The sequence below is a fragment of the Phasianus colchicus genome, chromosome 11 (genome assembly GCF_987193195.1).
Source record: "Phasianus colchicus chromosome 11, bPhaCol1.hap1.1, whole genome shotgun sequence".
In the NCBI taxonomy this organism is placed as follows: Eukaryota; Metazoa; Chordata; class Aves; order Galliformes; family Phasianidae; genus Phasianus; species Phasianus colchicus.
In genome coordinates, this window is record NC_143446.1 from 573,392 (window position 1) to 597,449 (window position 24,058).

Genomic DNA, 24,058 nt, shown 5'->3' on the forward strand with positions numbered 1-24,058 from the left:
ACTCTTCTTATATGACAACTTCCAATAATTTCTTGGGAAAATTCCAGAATTAAATAAAGGAAGAGTATTTTCCACAAACAAACAAACCACAGCAACAAAAAACACACAGAGAGCTTTTTAAGCACGTTTAACTTGTTCTATTAGCAATTACGTTCTCTCTCCTGAAGTCTGTATAAAACTGGAGTTTAGTGAAGAACTTGAGGTGTATTTCACAGTTATGATCTTCAGGCAACATTATCCCAAAGTGGAACAAAGACACCCAGAGAACCGGTTCCCTACTTAGTGAATTCAGTAAAGCAAGACATGCAATCCACCATAACATCTTCTATTAAACACAACACTTGTGGCATAAAGAAGCTTTTAAGTCCACAAGCCCTTCTCTTTCAAGTACACAATCCTCAAGACAATAATGATAAACTTTCTAGTTTGATCTGTATCAAAAAAGCAAAGCAGTGGCTACTGAGGTTTTTGGAGAAAGCAAACTTTTATTTGTCGGCTTGAAGTAGCTGCAGCAACTTGCTAAAAGGAAAGCAATAGCCATCTTTCTATAGAATTTCAGAGATACTAACAGACACAATCAATGATAAGCACTATAATATTAAAGGAAACAAATGAGAAAATTAGATCAGTAGAGAATGAGACCACCAAATGAAGTCTCAGTGCAAGACTGAAAGGCAGAAGTAATACTTCAAATGGCTACAGAAAAGCACTATGAAGGAGTCCAAAACTTGTAGATTGAAACTTCATAAGTTTTTAAAGGTATGATGAAATACTGGAAGCAATATTCCACACCAGAAAGTTTCAACAGGAGTATTTCAGCAAATATCAGCCAACTCCATACAATGTCTTATGAAGGAATCTTTTTATAGTAATCAAGCAGAGATCCCAAATACATCCGTTAAATAATCATTTTATGTCACTCTTTCCATGATCGCTCAAGACATAAAGGGTTTTAAATTGACTATTTTACAGAAGAATTTAATTGCATTTACTCCAATTATATCCCAGGTTTCTTTCTGATACTACAGATCCTAGTTAAGCAACTGTAAATAGGGATGGCAAAGAGAAACTCTGCTTTGATTCCCAAGACACTAGCATTTGAGCTTAGAATCAGAAAATCATAGAATGGCTTGGGTTGGAAGGGACCCTCAAAGATCATGAAGCTCCAACCCCTCCACCATATGCAGGGCCACCAACCTCCCTATTAAATATTAGACCAGGCTGCCCAGGACCTCATCCAACTGGCCTTGAACACCTCCAGGAAGAGGGGTGTCCACAGCCTCTCTGGGCAGCCTGTTCCAGCACCTCACCATTCACTCTGTAAAGAACTTCCCCTGATACTCAACCTAAATCCTCCCTCCCTCAACTTAAAGCCATTTCCCCTTGTCCTGCCATTATCTTAAGCTTATCTTAACATAGCTCCTCAGGTCACATACACAAGGTGGGAAAACTGGCATACTTCATAGGATGATCATCTTTTAAAATAGGTGTTTCTGTCCAGCAGCTATACTATCCCAATCCACTCCCTTTCAATTCATCTAGCCTCCCTACAAACCAACCCCAACTGCAGTCTTGTTATTGAAAGCACGGTAACAGGTATGAGAGCTGATTCAGAATTGGTGTCTGACAAATACAGTTTTGCAATTAACGGAGCAACAAATAACTCTTTTCCTACTTCGACATGTGGAGCAGATGCGAGTAGTAGAGGGATGGAATGAGAACAAGTTTTTTTCTGTTACAAACAGAATTCACATTCTTACTCTCAACTATTCCAAAATTCAACAGATTTCAATGCTCTCTGATTTAGGTTTTGTAACAGAAAACTGAACATCCCTCATCTGCTTAAGCCTTCAAAGAATGCTTCTGCCACTTCACTTTTGTTAGATTTGTAATATGGAATCAGCACTCTCTTGACCTTTGCCCTGTGAAATAAATTGTTATGCTGCTCCTTTAATGTATTTCCATCCATTACTGCATGGATGGCATCACATCTGCAATAGAACCCAACATTCACCACCAAGTAACCAATCGATGCCTTGTAAAAAAGGGCTGATCTGAAATAATAAACACATTTTCCTTACTCTGTCTTGTATCTGAACAGGTATTAACCAGACCCAGTTGTACCACAGCACTGGTAAAATACCGAAAGCAGAAGGCACTGCCATGTGATCTTATGCTGTAAGGCAGGCCCTGTAAGTAATAACTGAAGTTTCATTCTCAAGTCAGCACCAGACACCAAGGGTTCATACATGTATGAGTCCCAATTAGGAAGTTCAGCTTTTCAAAAACCAGAGTTAAATATGTTAAAGGCTGCTATTTAATGATTTCACAATGCAGCAAGCTGTTAATGACAGGTAAATTCAGCAGAAGTAGAACTTCCATATGCAGAAGATCATTAACAACATCAAATTTACTACATCTAAGAGCCACTAACAGAGCCCAGTAAGCCATATCAATTTTATCTACAAATATCAGTCTTCTCACTTGAAATGTACAAAAGATCAATGAATAATTGTCTCACCTGAAGCTGGAAAGCATCAGTTTTTCAAGTTAATTTGGTATAGACTTTCTGCACCGAACGTTTACTGTTTCAAGACCTCAAGAGGAGATGAGCAATTGCTTGCGCATCCGTTGTTATAAATCTAGATTACAAGTATGTGTGTGTATATGTAGATATACATGCCATAATTATTATGCTTTTCTTTTTCTCTCTCTCATTTTTTCCCTCATTTCTCCTCTCCATCTCACTGAGATGGGGGCAGTGAATGAACAGCCACGTGACGCTCAGTGATCTGCTGGGTTAAACCACAATGCATCACCATATCTTAAAGAACTTGCACGCTGTAAAAGATTTCTTCTTTTAAGAACGTTGCAACAAAACGTTGCTGGCATGCATCACCACTGAAATTTTGACTACAGAAACTCATCTTGTCATTTGATATTTTACCATTAGAGAAATCCATCCTGCTGTCAACGCTACAGTGATGAAACTCCAACTTAATTCTAAAAAATCTAGGCGGCAGAGATACCACAAGAATGGACTTGAATGAGTGATTACAAAGAGGCTGAACATGGGCCAACATCTTTAACTTATTAACTTCCTTCCTTGCTCCCTAAATATTTAGAATGATAGTAGTACTATAGTAGTAGTAGTTAATGATAATTTTCCCTTTTTGTGATACTTGGTGAGATTCCGAAAAAACTTACTGTTGCAAATGCCACCACTACATAGGTAAATAATTACAATTACGTTATCTGAATCCTTTGGTTATTTCTAATTAGAAAGACACTACAACAGGAACAAACTTGTAAATTATGCTTAGGGTTGGAAAGAATCAGTGTGAACACCAGGTTTATGCATCAATTTGTCTTCTCAGGCAGCTTTCTGTTTTTGAGTTTCCAAATGGTAAGCAGAGCTTTAAAGGATCACATTTGGTTAGTGGCAGATGCATTTTCAAAAAAAAAAAAACAAAAAAAACAACAACCCACAAAAATTACAAGAAAGCCTTTATTCACAAGTCTGAAATAAGAAGCATACCCATATTGCGTTACAGAAGAAGACAGATATTACATGCAAAAACAAAGAAAACGCCCCAGCCCTAGCATATTTTATGCTTCCTTAGGAAATCAGAAGCGTGACTGACTTATACTGTTAAGTGAGCCTATGATTAGGGTTAATGCAAGTACACGAGCTAGCATCAACAATAACACACTACCTCTCGTTTGCTTTCATTGTGTGGTGATCAGTGCAGGTGCCTAGAGTTTAAGAGTCAGTACCACAGGGATAAATCCTGGACCCACGGGTTTCCATGGCCCATTCACATTTTTTCCAGACTCCAATGTTTGAATGAAAACCTAATGATTCACATGTGGCTCAGACACAAGGCTCTCTACCTCCTGTTTGGGGAAAAGGTCTCGGGAGGCATATTTCTGCTAGGAGCTCAACCAGTTCTGGAGAGCAAATGGGCTGTGAGACCCAGCACAGCCTGATCTCTACTTCAAGGTAGCACTATCAGCTGCAGCAAACATTCAGATAACTTCATAATAGCCTCACAGGTAGTCTTACATGGCCCTAGGGAAATTACTTGTTCTCCACATCTTAATTTCTCATTTTGAAAAGAAGCACTGAAAAGAATAATATTATCTTAGAGTTGTCAGGAGGATAAAGCAAGAAACATCTGAGGCCATCTGAATGCCCCAAGTCACACCATGAGAAAAATCCACAAAAAAAAGAAAACAGGATTCAGTGCAAACACAGCTCCCTTGTACTCCAAACATCTGAGGGCAACCATAGGAACTCCAAGCAAAGGAGTGGGATCCAGATCTACAGGCTCAACTCTCTGCTCTGCCTGGGAACAACATAAGCTTCTTACTTCCAAGATAAATGCTAGGGCTGAAAATAAAAAGGAGCACTTCTGAGGTGCAACAACCTCAACCTCAAATGACAAATAAACAGGGAATGGAGCTTGTTTGTGCAACCCCAGCCCTTGGGATGAAGAGTCATTCTCATTTCTTTACTTTTCATTGTGTAGGTATGTTTCAAACAGCAAGCTCAAGCCAGGAGAAAGGCTGAGCACTAAACTATCAGACAAACGTGTCTGTCTGATAGTGAAGAAAATCACCCAAGAGACTGATTGAATTCTCTGCTTGAGAAGGTTTATCTGAACCTCAGTCTGTTTCATCCCACAAAATGACACAGACTCAGAGCTAGAAGCAGAAAAAAGGGGCTGACACCACCACCATGAGTGGGCTTGCTAATCAAGCCTTTAATTTCCCTTTGGTTACATTTGCTTGAATTGAAACCTTATGCATCAAGCAAAATTAAAATGGTTTGTGCTTTTGTTTTGAGTAAGAAAAAATCCTAAATTCAACTCCATTCAAAACAATTATTTTCTCTGGCAGCTGAACCAAAAGAACCCACTAATTATTCACACATATTGTAGCAAGATTATTTCATCCAAGTCCCAGCATGCAGTTTTCTACTATAGCAAATACAATACTTGCCATGAAAGTTCATCACAAAAGATTTAGATTTCTTTCCTTAATCTCTGATGCAGACAATTGTTTTTCTTGCCAGTCTTAAAGAAAAACCAACTATACAAAAAAAAAAAAAAACAAGTTTCAAACAAAAACTCTACAAGAAAATATTCTCACAATTTCATTCTGCAATTTCTCATTTAATTCTACTGTCTACACCCTACCTTCCTATTCAACTGCACAGTTGGTTTTCACAGAATCACAGAATGGCCAGGGTTGGAAGGGACCTCAAGGATCATGAATCTCCAACCCCCTGCCAATGCAGGGCCACCAACCTCCACATTCAGTGCTAGACCAGGCTGCCCAGGGCCCCATCCAATCTGGCCTTGAACACCTCTAGCGACGGGGCATCCACAGCCTCTCTGAGCAGCCTGTTCCAGCACCTCACCACTCTCTCTGTAAAGAACTTCCCCCTGACATCCAACTTAAATCTTCCCTCCTTCAGCTTAAAACCATTTCCCCTTGTCCTGCTGTTATCTACCCTTTCAAAGAGTTTTAATGCGTTACATTAACCTTAGCCACATTTTGTTCTTCTCAAAATATATCCCTCAAAAATTTTTTATAAAATGACTTACGATTTGACTTATCACTCAGTGAGCCTCTCAGCAACCTATCCAACAAGATGATGAGAAGACAAGAGCTAAAAAACACAGGAAACCCACAAGGGCCTTGTGGCTCTGTAACACCTGAGAGAGCTCCAGCACTCTGCTTCAGGAGCAGCCCACAGGCTTCTTGAGCTTAGGACTACTGAGCTGACTTCTTTGAATCTAGCAGTAATTACAATAGTAATTCCTGTTCCTATAGGATTTTTCAATGAAAACATATCAGAACTAGATAGATTTCTTTTTTTTTTTTTTTTTTTTTTTTACATCTGCTTTCTAAAATAATTACTTTCAACTATTCCATCATTGCCCACATTCACCACTGGCCTACAATTTAGTCCTTCTTCTAGAACAATAACAATCAGAATACTGGCAAAGCACATCTCAGTGTATTTTGTTCCAAAAAAAATGACTTGTTGGAATGAGGCACAACAAGGCACAACTATGTTATTATATTAATAATATAATAAAATTTCATATGTTTTGCAAAAAATAAAGTAATACAAGTTTCAAACCCATACTTACACAGTTCCAGTAAACTTCTCTTACAAAGTAGAAAAGAAGCATCTATCTTTTGAACAAACTTGTGCAGACACATAAGCAAGGACTACTGAAATTCTGCTATATGCAGGTCAGGGTGCTATGTTACAGACACTGTTAGATAGCAACATCTTTTACAAGGATTTAATTAAACCTGTATTCCACTAATCATCTTTCACACCTGGTGTTAATGTAAGGAGATTAAAGTAACACCAAGTCTTTTTACTGCCAGTGATAGAATTATGAATTGATGTGCTAACTGCCATACAGAGACTTCCTAGCCTAGAAGGAAAAAAAAAATGTCAAGCAGCAGCTATTCAGTTTGAGATGTAAGGATAATTTATCTGTAGGCATGGCATTAATATGTAGCAGAACTAAACCTATTCCTTAATAGAGGACATAAGAGAACGAACACTGACCTAAGAGACCAGGGAATGGGAGAAAGGAGAAAGCAGCAAATTTAACATGTGGAATCACTTGCCTGGAAGCTAAACAGATTAGCTGGAAACTTTTCACTCACTTGGTTAAGGTATTAAGAACACAAACATTATGTATGGATAAGATTATGAGAATGACTTGAATTAATAAAGCTGATACTCCACTCATACTGAGCTTACTTGACAAATGTATAGCTTGTATAGCTGCAGCTGTTGAGATGCACAAGCTCTGCTTATTACCAACAACCTAACTGTACAGTGTACATGTAATTCAACTTTGCTATCGCTAGACTCTGACTTAAGAACTGTTCAGAAAATCCTGGACTCCCAGTGATATAAAGTATACTCCACCAGGACTATCTTAATAAAGTAGTTCACAAACATACATTCTTGACTATGCTTAAGGAGTTACAAAAGTGATAGAATCTCACTGCAGGTTACTTCCGTTCTTTCTCCCTACCCTAGGTTCACAAACAAGTGAAGAAACAAAAAAATTAGAAACACCTTCACATACCAGTTATCATTTCCCCTCCATGATGGCCAGATTTCAGAAATCCAAAGACTGTTTTGGATTGATAGGCACAATCCACACAAGCTTGTACAGCTTGTTGAAGTACCACGTTGACAGGTCCTGGTCCAAAGTGATCTGGAAGCTCCTGAACCTTTTTCTTATCCAGGTGAGGCCCAGAATTTCCATGCTTGTTGACATAAACACACACTGAAAAAGAACAAGCCATATTTATACAGAATATTTCTGCTTTCTTCACACCTAGTGCACACAGAATAGAGACATGTTTCACGTGCTAGAACTGCATTGTTTCTTAAGTCCCAAATTCACTCCCATCTGACCTCTAAAGCCTTTCCGAACCCTGCTAACGCACAAAGCTATCACAACCTGCATCTCTACTCACGCAATAGTCCCAGCAAAGCAAGAACTACCAGTACATGCTCTAAACTACCAAAAATCTATTCTTAAAAGTTGTCCTTGCTGCCCTATTTTTTCTCAGATTTGAGACGATACAACAAACCAAACCCTATAGCATACGCCTGCTATTGGTGCCCATTCTGAAGCACCCACACAGCGTTAATAATGTCTGTGCACAATGGTCAGTATCTGCTATCTTCAGCAACCATGCATGTATGATTTCCACACTACAGTTTGACTTTCAGTGCTAAACAAAAGAACAGTACTTACCTGGAAACTGTGCAAAGTGGTTTAAGGCTTATCATGAAAGTACAAAAGCAAAAACATACATCAAGTCATTCACCAGGTAACAAATCCATTTCACATAGAATCGGTCATTCAATACAAACTTCAAAAGCTGAAGTAACAGCTTAGTTTATACTATCATCATCCAAATTTCCAAATTTAGGCTACTTTCCTGAAAAGTATTAAAGCAAATTACTTTTTTTTGATGAAATGAAACAAATACAATTTCTCTACTGGAAAAAAACAAAACAAAACAAATAAAAACCGAAATACCAAAACCACCACAATACTTTATTTTCTAAAGCAGCACCTCTAAGACTGAAACTGCATTGATGTCAAAGTTTTCTCAGCTATGGCTCCTGATAACCCTTGGACCAGGACTCGTAATACCAGCACTGCAAGCCATTTGATGGGAGACCCTGAGCATGTTATTTCCCTCTCACTCTATATACCCCCAGAGTACCAAAACTCACATAAAATGTCACAAGCAGCCAGCTGCAAAACCCACCTTCTCTACTAGACTGTATGCTGCAGAATTTAAAATTTTGGAGCCGCCACTGAGCAAGGTGAACAAAGAAGGAAGAAAAGAGTATTTAATGTTGTAGGATAGGCTGAACTGAATCATCTCTCAGAGCAAGCCCCTTCTTATAAGGCAGTAAGCATCTTTCTCCAAGGTTATTTTATGATTCAAACATAAATTGAACAGGCAAAATGTGAAGTTTTGAGTCTGTTCTTTTAGTAACCCAGTGGTACAATTCCTACTTGACCACAAGAAAGAGTGAGCAGAACAAAATGATTTCTGCACATGTGGTATGAGCTATCCCAACCTGCCACAGCACTTGTGCTCTGGAACGAATCCTCTAAGAACTGAAGAGTATTCATTTCAATCAATTAAAGTTATAGCAAAGCAGATTAAAATGTTAAATTTCATAAAGTAACCACACTTATCAAAAATATCAGTACTTGTAAACAACAGCTGTTTGATAGTACCTGGTTTGTTCCTATCGTACTCCGTGGGACTATGTGCACACCCCATGTAGGGGCTGAAAGGCTGGCTACTGAAAAGATTATCGCATTGAAGACTGTGGCAGAGTTTCTCCAAGAAACGTAGGACAAACGATGCACTGTTTACAGAAGGAAGATTGATGGCATGCTTCTCCCCATCAAAGGAAGCTGCGAATAAGAAGAAGATGTCAAACAGCCCCTGAGCATCACGAAGTATAGCAAAACACTAACAAGTAAAGGAGAAGACATTCAGCTTTGATTTAAAACATGCAAGACATGAGAGGAATAAACAATCTTTCTGGTGTTTAACGCGTTTATATCCAAAGAACTGGTTGTACCTTCCATTGGATCCATGCCACTTTAAATTTGCTCTATGAGAACTTGAAGAAATACATCAACTTCATCTATAAAAGGGTTCCAGGATCAAAATGCTCATCAGGGTACAACACGCGTGCCGACATACTTACAGGGAGATTTCTTATAAGAGAAGCAGGTCTAAGACATCTGTTTATCTCCAATTTAAACAACTTAATTTAGGTAGAATTATGTGTTTTACAGCTATTCACGTTGCTGTGAAAAGAAGCGCGGCTATACGAATAAGAAGTCGCGCGGCTCTGCCCTCGCAACTCCCCCCGCCCCGCGCACGGAGGCGGCCCCCAGCCGCAGCCCCCAGCCGCTCCCCCCCTCGCGCAGCGCCACTCCGGGGTGCCGCCTGCCGCAGCGACGGCGGCGGGGAGCCCTCGCGCCCAGAGGCGGCCTTCCCGGGGTCTGCCCTCTCCGCCCCCCTCCCACCTACCTGAGGGCAGCCGGACGAGGGTCCCCTTAGACGAAAGCACAGCCCCAGCCCGGCCGCTACCGCGAGGGACCGCGCCCGCGGCCGGAGCCCGGGGGCCGCGAGGAGGGAGGGCGGAGCGCCCGGTGACAGGTGAGGACGGCCCCCGCGCCGCTCCCTACCTCGCGCCGCTCTCCTCGCAGCCGGCGGCTCGCTTTCCCTCGACCGCCGCCGCCCCCTCGCTCCGTTCCCCCGCCCTACCGCGGCGTTCAACGCGGCCCCGCTAGCCGCGAGGCCCCGCCCTCCGCCCCGCACTGACGGCTCTCTCCGCCAATAGCGAAGAAGACGGCCGTCCTCGAGCTCCGCCCTCACCTCCTTCGACCAATAAGAGCTATCCGTGGTGCTGCCCCTCCACCTTCCCGGCAGGCTCGGTTGGCTCGCAGCTGCCGAGCAACGGGCGCGGGGCTGCGGGTGGGGCCGCTGAGGGCGGTGGCCGGGTGAGGCCCCGCTGCGGGCCGGGGTTGGTGCCGCGGGATTGTGCCCGGGGCTCCTCGTTCGGGAGCTTTCGCCTCATAGATGGACGTTTTTTGTTCCCCTCCCCTTTTTCCCCTCTCGGCTCAGCCATCAAGAGGATGCAAATATCTCCCGCACTCACAAAGCTGTAATCTCGGCTTGCAGAAATGATAACTGGTATGTGAAGATGTTTCTAATCTTTTTGTTTCTTCACTTGTTTGTGAACCTAGGGTAGGGAGAAAGAACGGAAGTAACCTGCAGTGAGATTCTATCACTTTTGTAACTCCTTAAGCATAGTCAAGAATGTCTGTTTGTGAACTACTTTATTAAGATAGTCCTGGTGGAGTATACTTTATATCACTGGGAGTCCAGGATTTTCTGAACAGTTCTTAAATCAGAGTCTAGCAATAGCAAAGTTGAATTACATGTACACTGTACAGTTAGGTTGTTGGTAATAAGCAGAGCTTGTGCATCTCAACAGCTGCAGCTATACAAGCTATACATTTGTCAAGTAAGCTCAGTATGAGTGGAGTATCAGCTTTATTAATTCAAGTCATTCTCATAATCTTATCCATACATAATGTTTGTGTTCTTAATACCTTAACCAAGTGAGTGAAAAGTTTCCAGCTAATCTGTTTAGCTTCCAGGCAAGTGATTCCACATGTTAAATTTGCTGCTTTCTCCTTTCTCCCATTCCCTGGTCTCTTAGGTCAGTGTTCGTTCTCTTATGTCCTCTATTAAGGAATAGGTTTAGTTCTGCTACATATTAATGCCATGCCTACAGATAAATTATCCTTACATCTCAAACTGAATAGCTGCTGCTTGACATTTTTTTTTTCCTTCTAGGCTAGGAAGTCTCTGTATGGCAGTTAGCACATCAATTCATAATTCTATCACTGGCAGTAAAAAGACTTGGTGTTACTTTAATCTCCTTACATTAACACCAGGTGTGAAAGATGATTAGTGGAATACAGGTTTAATTAAATCCTTGTAAAAGATGTTGCTATCTAACAGTGTCTGTAACATAGCACCCTGACCTGCATATAGCAGAATTTCAGTAGTCCTTGCTTATGTGTCTGCACAAGTTTGTTCAAAAGATAGATGCTTCTTTTCTACTTTGTAAGAGAAGTTTACTGGAACTGTGTAAGTATGGGTTTGAAACTTGTATTACTTTATTTTTTGCAAAACATATGAAATTTTATTATATTATTAATATAATAACATAGTTGTGCCTTGTTGTGCCTCATTCCAACAAGTCATTTTTTTTGGAACAAAATACACTGAGATGTGCTTTGCCAGTATTCTGATTGTTATTGTTCTAGAAGAAGGACTAAATTGTAGGCCAGTGGTGAATGTGGGCAATGATGGAATAGTTGAAAGTAATTATTTTAGAAAGCAGATGTAAAAAAAAAAAAAAAAAAAAAAAAGAAATCTATCTAGTTCTGATATGTTTTCATTGAAAAATCCTATAGGAACAGGAATTACTATTGTAATTACTGCTAGATTCAAAGAAGTCAGCTCAGTAGTCCTAAGCTCAAGAAGCCTGTGGGCTGCTCCTGAAGCAGAGTGCTGGAGCTCTCTCAGGTGTTACAGAGCCACAAGGCCCTTGTGGGTTTCCTGTGTTTTTTAGCTCTTGTCTTCTCATCATCTTGTTGGATAGGTTGCTGAGAGGCTCACTGAGTGATAAGTCAAATCGTAAGTCATTTTATAAAAAATTTTTGAGGGATATATTTTGAGAAGAACAAAATGTGGCTAAGGTTAATGTAACGCATTAAAACTCTTTGAAAGGGTAGATAACAGCAGGACAAGGGGAAATGGTTTTAAGCTGAAGGAGGGAAGATTTAAGTTGGATGTCAGGGGGAAGTTCTTTACAGAGAGAGTGGTGAGGTGCTGGAACAGGCTGCTCAGAGAGGCTGTGGATGCCCCGTCGCTAGAGGTGTTCAAGGCCAGATTGGATGGGGCCCTGGGCAGCCTGGTCTAGCACTGAATGTGGAGGTTGGTGGCCCTGCATTGGCAGGGGGTTGGAGATTCATGATCCTTGAGGTCCCTTCCAACCCTGGCCATTCTGTGATTCTGTGAAAACCAACTGTGCAGTTGAATAGGAAGGTAGGGTGTAGACAGTAGAATTAAATGAGAAATTGCAGAATGAAATTGTGAGAATATTTTCTTGTAGAGTTTTTGTTTGAAACTTGTTTTTTTTTTTTTTTGTATAGTTGGTTTTTCTTTAAGACTGGCAAGAAAAACAATTGTCTGCATCAGAGATTAAGGAAAGAAATCTAAATCTTTTGTGATGAACTTTCATGGCAAGTATTGTATTTGCTATAGTAGAAAACTGCATGCTGGGACTTGGATGAAATAATCTTGCTACAATATGTGTGAATAATTAGTGGGTTCTTTTGGTTCAGCTGCCAGAGAAAATAATTGTTTTGAATGGAGTTGAATTTAGGATTTTTTCTTACTCAAAACAAAAGCACAAACCATTTTAATTTTGCTTGATGCATAAGGTTTCAATTCAAGCAAATGTAACCAAAGGGAAATTAAAGGCTTGATTAGCAAGCCCACTCATGGTGGTGGTGTCAGCCCCTTTTTTCTGCTTCTAGCTCTGAGTCTGTGTCATTTTGTGGGATGAAACAGACTGAGGTTCAGATAAACCTTCTCAAGCAGAGAATTCAATCAGTCTCTTGGGTGATTTTCTTCACTATCAGACAGACACGTTTGTCTGATAGTTTAGTGCTCAGCCTTTCTCCTGGCTTGAGCTTGCTGTTTGAAACATACCTACACAATGAAAAGTAAAGAAATGAGAATGACTCTTCATCCCAAGGGCTGGGGTTGCACAAACAAGCTCCATTCCCTGTTTATTTGTCATTTGAGGTTGAGGTTGTTGCACCTCAGAAGTGCTCCTTTTTATTTTCAGCCCTAGCATTTATCTTGGAAGTAAGAAGCTTATGTTGTTCCCAGGCAGAGCAGAGAGTTGAGCCTGTAGATCTGGATCCCACTCCTTTGCTTGGAGTTCCTATGGTTGCCCTCAGATGTTTGGAGTACAAGGGAGCTGTGTTTGCACTGAATCCTGTTTTCTTTTTTTTGTGGATTTTTCTCATGGTGTGACTTGGGGCATTCAGATGGCCTCAGATGTTTCTTGCTTTATCCTCCTGACAACTCTAAGATAATATTATTCTTTTCAGTGCTTCTTTTCAAAATGAGAAATTAAGATGTGGAGAACAAGTAATTTCCCTAGGGCCATGTAAGACTACCTGTGAGGCTATTATGAAGTTATCTGAATGTTTGCTGCAGCTGATAGTGCTACCTTGAAGTAGAGATCAGGCTGTGCTGGGTCTCACAGCCCATTTGCTCTCCAGAACTGGTTGAGCTCCTAGCAGAAATATGCCTCCCGAGACCTTTTCCCCAAACAGGAGGTAGAGAGCCTTGTGTCTGAGCCACATGTGAATCATTAGGTTTTCATTCAAACATTGGAGTCTGGAAAAAATGTGAATGGGCCATGGAAACCCGTGGGTCCAGGATTTATCCCTGTGGTACTGACTCTTAAACTCTAGGCACCTGCACTGATCACCACACAATGAAAGCAAACGAGAGGTAGTGTGTTATTGTTGATGCTAGCTCGTGTACTTGCATTAACCCTAATCATAGGCTCACTTAACAGTATAAGTCAGTCACGCTTCTGATTTCCTAAGGAAGCATAAAATATGCTAGAGCTGGGGCGTTTTCTTTGTTTTTGCATGTAATATCTGTCTTCTTCTGTAACGCAATATGGGTATGCTTCTTATTTCAGACTTGTGAATAAAGGCTTTCTTGTAATTTTTGTGGGTTTGTTTTTTTTGTTTTTTTTTTTTTGAAAATGCATCTGCCACTAACCAAATGTGATCCTTTAAAGCTCTGCTTACCATTTGGAAACTCAAAAACAGAAAGCTGCCTGAGAAGACAAATTGATGCATAAACCTGGTGTTCACACTGATTCTTTCCAACCCTAAGCATAATTTACAAGTTTGTTCCTGTTGTAGTGTCTTTCTAATTAGAAATAACCAAAGGATTCAGATAACGTAATTGTAATTATTTACCTATGTAGTGGTGGCATTTGCAACAGTAAGTTTTTTCGGAATCTCACCAAGTATCACAAAAAGGGAAAATTATCATTAACTACTACTACTATAGTACTACTATCATTCTAAATATTTAGGGAGCAAGGAAGGAAGTTAATAAGTTAAAGATGTTGGCCCATGTTCAGTCTCTTTGTAATCACTCATTCAAGTCCATTCTTGTGGTATCTCTGCCACCTAGATTTTTTAGAATTAAGTTGGAGTTTCATCACTGTGGCGTTGACAGCAGGATGGATTTCTCTAATGGTAAAATATCAAATGACAAGATGAGTTTCTGTAGTCAAAATTTCAGTGGTGATGCATGCCAGCAACGTTTTGTTGCAACGTTCTTAAAAGAAGAAATCTTTTACAGCGTGCAAGTTCTTTAAGATATGGTGATGCATTGTGGTTTAACCCAGCAGATCACTGAGCGTCACGTGGCTGTTCATTCACTGCCCCCATCTCAGTGAGATGGAGAGGAGAAATGAGGGAAAAAATGAGAGAGAGAAAAAGAAAAGCATAATAATTATGGCATGTATATCTACATATACACACACATACTTGTAATCTAGATTTATAACAACGGATGCACAAGCAATTGCTCATCTCCTCTTGAGGTCTTGAAACAGTAAACGTTCGGTGCAGAAAGTCTATACCAAATTAACTTGAAAAACTGAAGCTTTCCAGCTTCAGGTGAGACAGTTATTCATTGATCTTTTGTACATTTCAAGTGTGCAAAAACTCACCTCTGGAAGACTGATATTTGTAGATAAAATTGATATGGCTTACTGGGCTCTGTTAGTGGCTCTTAGATGTAGTAAATTTGATGTTGTTAATGATCTTCTGCATATGGAAGTTCTACTTCTGCTGAATTTACCTGTCATTAACAGCTTGCTGCATTGTGAAATCATTAAATAGCAGCCTTTAACATATTTAACTCTGGTTTTTGAAAAGCTGAACTTCCTAATTGGGACTCATACATGTATGAACCCTTGGTGTCTGGTGCTGACTTGAGAATGAAACTTCAGTTATTACTTACAGGGCCTGCCTTACAGCATAAGATCACATGGCAGTGCCTTCTGCTTTCGGTATTTTACCAGTGCTGTGGTACAACTGGGTCTGGTTAATACCTGTTCAGATACAAGACAGAGTAAGGAAAATGTGTTTATTATTTCAGATCAGCCCTTTTTTACAAGGCATCGATTGGTTACTTGGTGGTGAATGTTGGGTTCTATTGCAGATGTGATGCCATCCATGCAGTAATGGATGGAAATACATTAAAGGAGCAGCATAACAATTTATTTCACAGGGCAAAGGTCAAGAGAGTGCTGATTCCATATTACAAATCTAACAAAAGTGAAGTGGCAGAAGCATTCTTTGAAGGCTTAAGCAGATGAGGGATGTTCAGTTTTCTGTTACAAAACCTAAATCAGAGAGCATTGAAATCTGTTGAATTTTGGAATAGTTGAGAGTAAGAATGTGAATTCTGTTTGTAACAGAAAAAAACTTGTTCTCATTCCATCCCTCTACTACTCGCATCTGCTCCACATGTCGAAGTAGGAAAAGAGTCATTTGTTGCTCCGTTAATTGCAAAACTGTATTTGTCAGACACCAATTCTGAATCAGCTCTCATACCTGTTACCGTGCTTTCAATAACAAGACTGCAGTTGGGGTTGGTTTGTAGGGAGGCTAGATGAATTGAAAGGGAGTGGATTGGGATAGTATAGCTGCTGGACAGAAACACCTATTTTAAAAGATGATCATCCTATGAAGTATGCCAGTTTTCCCACCTTGTGTATGTGACCTGAGGAGCTATGTTAAGATAAGCTTAAGATAATGGCAGGACAAGGGGAAATGGCTTTAAGTTGAGGGAGGGAGGATTTAGGTTGAGTATCAGGGGAAGTTCTTTACAGAGTGAATGGTGAGGTGCTGGAACAGGCTGCCCAGAGAGGCTGTGGACACCCCTCTTCCTGGAGGTGTTCAAGGCCAGTTGGATGAGGTCCTGGGCAGCCTGGTCTAATATTTAATAGGGAGGTTGGTGGCCCTGCATATGGTGGAGGGGTTGGAGCTTCATGATCTTTGAGGGTCCCTTCCAACCCAAGCCATTCTATGATTTTCTGATTCTAAGCTCAAATGCTAGTGTCTTGGGAATCAAAGCAGAGTTTCTCTTTGCCATCCCTATTTACAGTTGCTTAACTAGGATCTGTAGTATCAGAAAGAAACCTGGGATATAATTGGAGTAAATGCAATTAAATTCTTCTGTAAAATAGTCAATTTAAAACCCTTTATGTCTTGAGCGATCATGGAAAGAGTGACATAAAATGATTATTTAACGGATGTATTTGGGATCTCTGCTTGATTACTATAAAAAGATTCCTTCATAAGACATTGTATGGAGTTGGCTGATATTTGCTGAAATACTCCTGTTGAAACTTTCTGGTGTGGAATATTGCTTCCAGTATTTCATCATACCTTTAAAAACTTATGAAGTTTCAATCTACAAGTTTTGGACTCCTTCATAGTGCTTTTCTGTAGCCATTTGAAGTATTACTTCTGCCTTTCAGTCTTGCACTGAGACTTCATTTGGTGGTCTCATTCTCTACTGATCTAATTTTCTCATTTGTTTCCTTTAATATTATAGTGCTTATCATTGATTGTGTCTGTTAGTATCTCTGAAATTCTATAGAAAGATGGCTATTGCTTTCCTTTTAGCAAGTTGCTGCAGCTACTTCAAGCCGACAAATAAAAGTTTGCTTTCTCCAAAAACCTCAGTAGCCACTGCTTTGCTTTTTTGATACAGATCAAACTAGAAAGTTTATCATTATTGTCTTGAGGATTGTGTACTTGAAAGAGAAGGGCTTGTGGACTTAAAAGCTTCTTTATGCCACAAGTGTTGTGTTTAATAGAAGATGTTATGGTGGATTGCATGTCTTGCTTTACTGAATTCACTAAGTAGGGAACCGGTTCTCTGGGTGTCTTTGTTCCACTTTGGGATAATGTTGCCTGAAGATCATAACTGTGAAATACACCTCAAGTTCTTCACTAAACTCCAGTTTTATACAGACTTCAGGAGAGAGAACGTAATTGCTAATAGAACAAGTTAAACGTGCTTAAAAAGCTCTCTGTGTGTTTTTTGTTGCTGTGGTTTGTTTGTTTGTGGAAAATACTCTTCCTTTATTTAATTCTGGAATTTTCCCAAGAAATTATTGGAAGTTGTCATATAAGAAGAGTAATAAAGAGCATATTCTAGGAACTTGTTTCACAGATTGTACCAGTTACCCCTAAGAATATGCTGCTCCACTAGCATATGTTTTATAACTTTCATAGAGTAATTTTCAAGATGGTAATGTGGAGTTTACACTTCTGTGAACCTGTTAGCTATATTTTCCAGCTCTTAACTCTCTTGCCAAAGCAGCATTTGTTTCATGCAGATTTTTGCATCAGGCTTCCAACTTCTTCCTCAGGCTAGATGTTGGCCTAGTGCAAGTGGAGCTGAGAACATACAATGATGAGAGAATGGAGTGGTGTTCCCACTGATGTTTAACGACTCGTAGTTGCAGCATTGTGATCAGACTGTATTGTGTTAGTGTGCATGTGAGTCTAGGATTTACAGCCTTCTGCAGCTCTGCATGTAGTCTCTTCAGTTTTTTGTGATGGCTATTGTCTCCGAACATATGGAGATCTACAGATGATAATTGTCCTCTTGCGTATGAAGTTAGAGACTCCCTCTACTGTGTAGAACAAATTAAACATTTGCTAGTTAACATGAGAGGGTTTTTTATGTTAAAAAATTCTTTTTATATTTATAAAAAATAGAAACATAATGCACTCCTAAACAAATTCTCAGAAGATAACCATTAAGAAAGATAATGAAAATGCTTGACTGAGATTGCATATGTGTTAATGCTAATATCAGACAATGAAAAAAAAATCAAACCTTATGTCCACATCCTGCTCATAATATTCAACATATACAGCTGAGATGATTTATGGAAGACTGTCTCAAACTTGTCTATTAGACATTTTACTGGAAATTTTTTAATGTAGTAAAGGACCAGTGATTACTTGAGAATGACTATTCTTCAGTAAGTCTTGTCTCACAGGAGACTTGTTAACAGGCTTGGAGCTTGTTATTATCTTCAAGAGAACATAGCAAGGAATTAAATAACAAAGCTACAAAGCCCATCGTTTTGAACAGATTGATGCTTTTGTTTTCTGTAGCAGAAACGTTACGTATAGAAGAAAACAGCACTTCCAAAGAGCATCGCTTTTCTGAGGACTCTATGGATTCTGCACTTAATTCAGTAAATCTGTCAAGCCCAGCCCGTCGAAATTCCACTGAATATCGTACTTCGGGGAGTGCAGCATATTACAGGAATTCCTTTCAGCCAGTGACTGCTACCTCAAATTCAGCCCCGATCCTGCGCCGGCTGTCATTGAGCTCTGCTGGGAACAGCAGTTACTATGAAGTCAGTAGGAATCGAATACAGAGGAGGATTGAAGGTATGCCTGAACTTTCCAAAGTATGTAACAGCTTTTATGAACATGCAAAGTCCGTGAGTTATGAACAAAGAAGTTCTTTGCCACAGAAAATACGTTACATATGGAGTGAGATGTTGTGCTGTTGCCAAGCACATCAGGCTTGCTAATGTAACTTCAAATGCAGAACTTAAGTGTGCTAGAACTAATACCATGGTACAAGCCAGAGGAGTCTTGTCTGCTGCTCTTTCCTCTCACTGCTGTCGTGGACCCTGCAACAGGCTGGATTGGACAGTGCTGGTTAAACACAGCTTGTTTCCTGAGCATTTTATCAATTATTTCTGTATTGCTGATATACAGATATAGGGTTTTTTCCTGTTCCTCTGCACAGTTGAATTTCCATTTGCCACTTTCCCAGATACTGGCATCTTGGGACCTGGGAACCAAACACAAGTCAAACTAATCCCTCTAGGTATGTCATAATGCTGGTTTTTATGTTGCTGTAATTATCTGCAGTTGTATAGAGTATTTAAGACAAATGGAACTGTTTGGTACATGAAAGAAAATAAAACATCCTTTATTTTAATATATGACAAAGAATGAATAATAAAAGCCTATTGTTAAGAATGTCATATGTAAAATGAAATGTGTTAGTCCTGTACAGACTAGTGATACTTCTTCTTTTCACAATACTCTTACGCTGAAAGCTGCAAGTTCCACAACTGGACCAGATCTGAATTCACTTAAAAGGGAACCTTCAAGAATATTGAATATTAAGGGGGTGGTGATGGTTTACCAAAGCAAATGGTGATGTGGCAAGTTCTGTGATTGACTTATGGTTCCAGTCTGCACAGATACAAAGCTCCAAGGCCAAAATTTTGCTAGAAGAAGTGAAGTCAATCACATTCTCTTCTCATGAATACTATTTACATTTTGTAAAAACAATTGAGAAGCAAAAACATCTGTGAACTGATCGGTGAACCGTCACCCGGTCATAACAACATTCACACAGTATTACATAATCTTGTATACACCTAAAATACATTGGGAATTTCCCTCAAGAAGCATTGATCAGTTTTTATCTTTCTGCCATTCAACAAGACCTGGACAGGGTGGAAAGGGAGAGAAAAAACCTTATGAGGTTCAACAAGGGCAAGTGCAGAGTCCTACATCTGGGGAAGAGTAACTGCATGTATCAGTACAGGTTAGGGTCTGACTTGCTGGAAAGAAGCACTGCAGAGAAAGGCCTGGGTGTCCCTGTAGACAGCAGGGTGACCACAAACCAGCAATGTGGCCTTGTGGTCAAGAAGGCCAATGGTATCCTGGGATGCATTAAAAAGAATGTGGCCAGCAGGTTGAGTGAGGTGATCTCCCCTCTCTTCTCTACCTTGGTGAGGCCACATCTGGAGTGCTGTGTCCAGTTCTGGGCTCCTCACTTCAAGAAATACAGAACTTCTGGAGAGAGCCCAGTGGAGGGCCACAGAGATGATGAGGGGCCTGGAGCATGTCCTGTATGAGGAAAGGCTGAGACCTGGGGCTGTTCAGCCTGAAGAAGAGAAGGCTGAGAGAGGATATTATCAATGCTTATAAATACCAAAAGGGTGGGAGTCAAGCAGATGGGGCCAGGCTCTTGCCTGTGGAGCCCAATGACAGAACAAGGAGCAGGGGACACAAACTGGAATAAATGACGTTCCATTTGAACACAAGGAAGAACTTCTTTACTGTGAGGGTGACAGTGCCCAGGAACAGACTGCCCAGAGAGGTGGTGGAGTCTCCTCTGGAGATATTCAAAACTCATCTGGACGTTTTCCTGTAACTTACTGTAGGGAACCAGCTTTGTTAGACTCAATGACTTGCAGAGATTCTTTCCAACCACTGCAGTTCCCCCTTGAGAAAATGTCTTTCTCCAATTTTTCAGTTTAAAAGGAAATTACATCCTAATTCAAAAAGTCTTGTTTATTTTTAGGAAGAGACAGATCTCTTGGTAAATAATGACAGAACAGTCTGTCTGAGCTTTCATAATACCTTTACTGAAGAACTGATTAGAATTTCTCCAACACATACATATGAGAGTTTACCTGATAAGAAACATCTAGAATGACCACAAATCCATTTCCTATCTTCTGAAAGCAAAGTATTATTTACTAACCAGCTAACTGCAGGAGAAGACTCTTAACAGAATAGAAATTTATGTTCTTAACATGCTCCTTTTTGAAGAAAATGGTAGAAAAGAAAGAAGTGAGGAATAGAGGATACTTAAACCAACCTGGATCCACTAGAAAACTTCAAAGTAGGGACAGTTACAAAAGCTCAGCTATTCCATTGAGGGAGTAAGCACAAAAAGAAAGACTGAAGCCTTTAGCTAGCAGTTTGTCAGAAAACAGTCTTAAATATGCGCAAGGGTGGAAAGAGACTTCCTATTTCCTTAAATGCAAGCAGATTGAAACAGTTTCTTTTGATTTCTGTATCTATGATTTTCATAAGCAGTTACAAGAATGGTGTTCTCAGATTGGATATTATGAGTAAATGCTTGTGTTGCATTTAAGGAAATAATAAACAGCAACTATTTCTCATCCAAGAAAAAGACAAACACGTAAACTGAATGAGCAGCTTATATACATATATCCCCTAGATATCTGCAGCACTCCCATGGTGTTGGCAGAAATGGCAGAGAATTTATAGAGATGCATACCTCCTCAAGCAGAAAGCAGAGGTTACTAAGGCACACTACCCCAGGTATCACCAATAGCAGTAGAAGCTTGTGCTTAGGCAACTCAAGTACACCTTTCACCCCCCACACGAATATTAAACATTACCATCATAGCATCCCCCCCCCCCTTTTTTTTTTCTTTCTTTCCTTTTAAATTGTCTTTATCTCAGGCCCACGAGATGCATGGAAATCACATTTGGATTTTCCAGTCATGAGTAAAAACAGATTTTTAGAAACATTTTTGTGCTGTTGTTTTTGTTTTTAAACTAAATAAAAAAGAAATTAATTCACAATTGTCTCCATTTATTATTGATATTTAAGTTTTGAATTGAAATCTGCTTTTTCCCATTCTGGGCATGCAAAGTAGTATAACACTGTCTTGTCCATGCAATTTAATATGTAAAGAGTAAACGTTTTGCCTGGTAAACTGGCCACAACTCACTGTATTTTTTGCTATCCAACAATTTGTCTACAGTAACTTCGAGTTTCCCATTCCAAGTCCTTCATATGATATCTCCTTTTTCTCCCAAGTAGTAATAAGGGTCAGAAATACTACTTTCATTTTTCAGAATTTTAGTAATAGTATTTAGTACTTAGATTGTTCCCTAGGGAAGGGATGATTGAACAGGAAACAGCACAACACCTGTATTTTATAGCCTTTGTTCCTTGGTTACTTTTTTGATTAAGATAACTATATACATACTATAATATGGAAGGGGGGTGAAGGGGGAGGAGGGAATTATTTTTCCCCAACCATGTATTTTTGTAAATGCTGTAACATTTTTGCTCTTTCACGTTTTCCCTCCTGCCCTCAGACTCATTTTTGCTGACAACCCTGTGCTCTCAAAGCCATGTTCTAGGCTAATATTATAACAGGGAAGCTCTCTATAGGTGCCAGTTGCTTCTCTTTTCTTATCATCAATTTTTAGTTAGTTTTAGCATCATAATAGAGAAGAATTATTTTCCTGACTTGCCACCAACCACTTCTCACTTCTGACACTCTACCAAACTGATGGATGTTCTACATAAAGTAACACTTTCCTTCTTCCCTTTTGATTTAGTAGATTTTTTTTTATTTGAATGTTTGTTTCAGTCTACATATTGAAATAGGTTTTACTGGGCACCTTTACTTCTCAAACTTTCTGCATTCAGGTTTGTAAAGAAAGGCAGACTTTTCTTCTCCAAGATCAGACAGACAGCACATTCTTTGGCCAACAAATTCTTGTTTCTTAACAATACTGACATTTTGCTCTGCCAAGCATTTAAAACTGCATTCCTTTTAGAGACCTTCTCTTCGTTACAGTCTATATGTAACTGTGATACATATTTTCTCTGTATTTGGGAAAACCTAATAACAGATACAATTTACCACCAAAAATATTTGCAGTCGTGACTTCATCATAGACTTTTTCCTACTTTTCCAGTACTTGTTTGATACTTTCTTTTTCTAGTAAGCAAAAATTCTAAGCCCTTGTCCTCCAGTAACTGTCTTTCATTTTCTGATACATTCAAAGATAACCTTTGGAGGCATGCCTTTTTCTGGGAAGCCAAGTTCTAACAGCAGAAAAAAATTTCAAAGGCTGTATGGAGAGCATCAACTACAATGGCAATAATATCACTGACCTTGCTAGAAGGAAGAAATTGGAACCTTCTAATGTGGTAAGAACATAACTTTATCATCATCTAAACTTCTGCTTCTCCTTCTAAGGAAAGTTTGTGAGTGTGTGTGACAGATGTTCTGAAATCATATAATATATAAAACAAAGTTTGTCACATGCCTAAAGATTTCATTATACATACTTTTATGATTTTTTGTTTGTTTGTTTGTTTTTAATATCTGGGAACCTGTTTCTGCTGGGATTTAAGTTTCAGCTTTACAGAATTAGCCTTCAGCATCAGATGAATGCTTTTTAAAAGAAAACCAGTAGATCAGTATATACATTTTTGCTTTCATCTTATAGTAACCCAAAACTAGGATAGACAATATTTATTGTTAAATCAATTGCAGTGTGTCAAGGATCTAAATCCTGTTATCTTCCATCCCCACAGAGCAAGTTGCGTGGGTGTGCAAAATCATTAGAAAGGGAAGGCTCAGAGCCATTTTATGGGAGCTCCATAAAGCATCAAGATACTAAACTTTGAAACTGTTATTTAGCTTATTAACATTACAGGGATTATTAACATTACATTCTATTTTTTTCTCTCCAAAGCATTCATAGTTGCTTTCATGTTTAAACTTGTGTCTTTCTGTAAGGGTTGATCAGGAAATCACTTTAATTTCTGTATTTTTAAGAATCTAGGCGTTCCTAAAATAGTTGGTGGATTACATGAGCAATGTGGGTAGGAAATAAATGTATTATTACCCTGAATTTGAGATAGATCTGTTCAAGGCTTTCTTCTGTACAGTACTGCAGCCTTCACAAAGCCCTGCTCACAGTATGTATAGTTTGATTACTGCTTTTTTTCTTTATGTATTTTGCATAGTACATAACAGTAATGAAGAATAAGATAGAAGATAAACATGTACAGTAGAAATAAAGTGCAATGATTCTTCTTGGACAGATGTGCAACTTCTGAGATGTCTGTAGGACAAATTCCAGCTTTTGAAAAGCATAGCACAGCTAACAGTTCTGTAGAGTGTCTATAAACTCCTCTTTCTGGT

The 24,058-nt window shown here is 39.5% G+C and overlaps 1 protein-coding gene and 1 long non-coding RNA gene across 2 annotated transcripts in view; one reads left to right on the plus strand and one right to left on the minus strand.

Moving 5' to 3' along the window:
• LOC149916335 (uncharacterized) overlaps window positions 1–9,969 on the minus strand; it is a 50,522-nt gene extending 40,553 nt beyond the window's left edge. Inside the window, exons 1-3 of the mRNA XM_090147849.1 lie at window positions 9,786–9,969; window positions 8,817–8,999; window positions 7,131–7,334 (exon numbers count right to left, since the gene is read on the minus strand). Of these exons, the coding sequence (XP_090003975.1) occupies window positions 7,131–7,334; window positions 8,817–8,862 (250 nt within the window). The 5' untranslated portion in view covers window positions 8,863–8,999; window positions 9,786–9,969. The remainder of the gene's footprint in view (window positions 1–7,130; window positions 7,335–8,816; window positions 9,000–9,785) is intronic.
• Window positions 9,970–9,975: 6 nt separating this feature from the next.
• On the plus strand, window positions 9,976–24,023 carry LOC149916337 (uncharacterized). Its single transcript, XR_016469973.1, has 3 exons — window positions 9,976–10,293; window positions 18,429–20,050; window positions 22,911–24,023. It is a non-coding gene; the product is annotated as an uncharacterized LOC149916337 (long non-coding RNA).
• The last annotated feature ends 35 nt before the right edge of the window (window positions 24,024–24,058 follow it).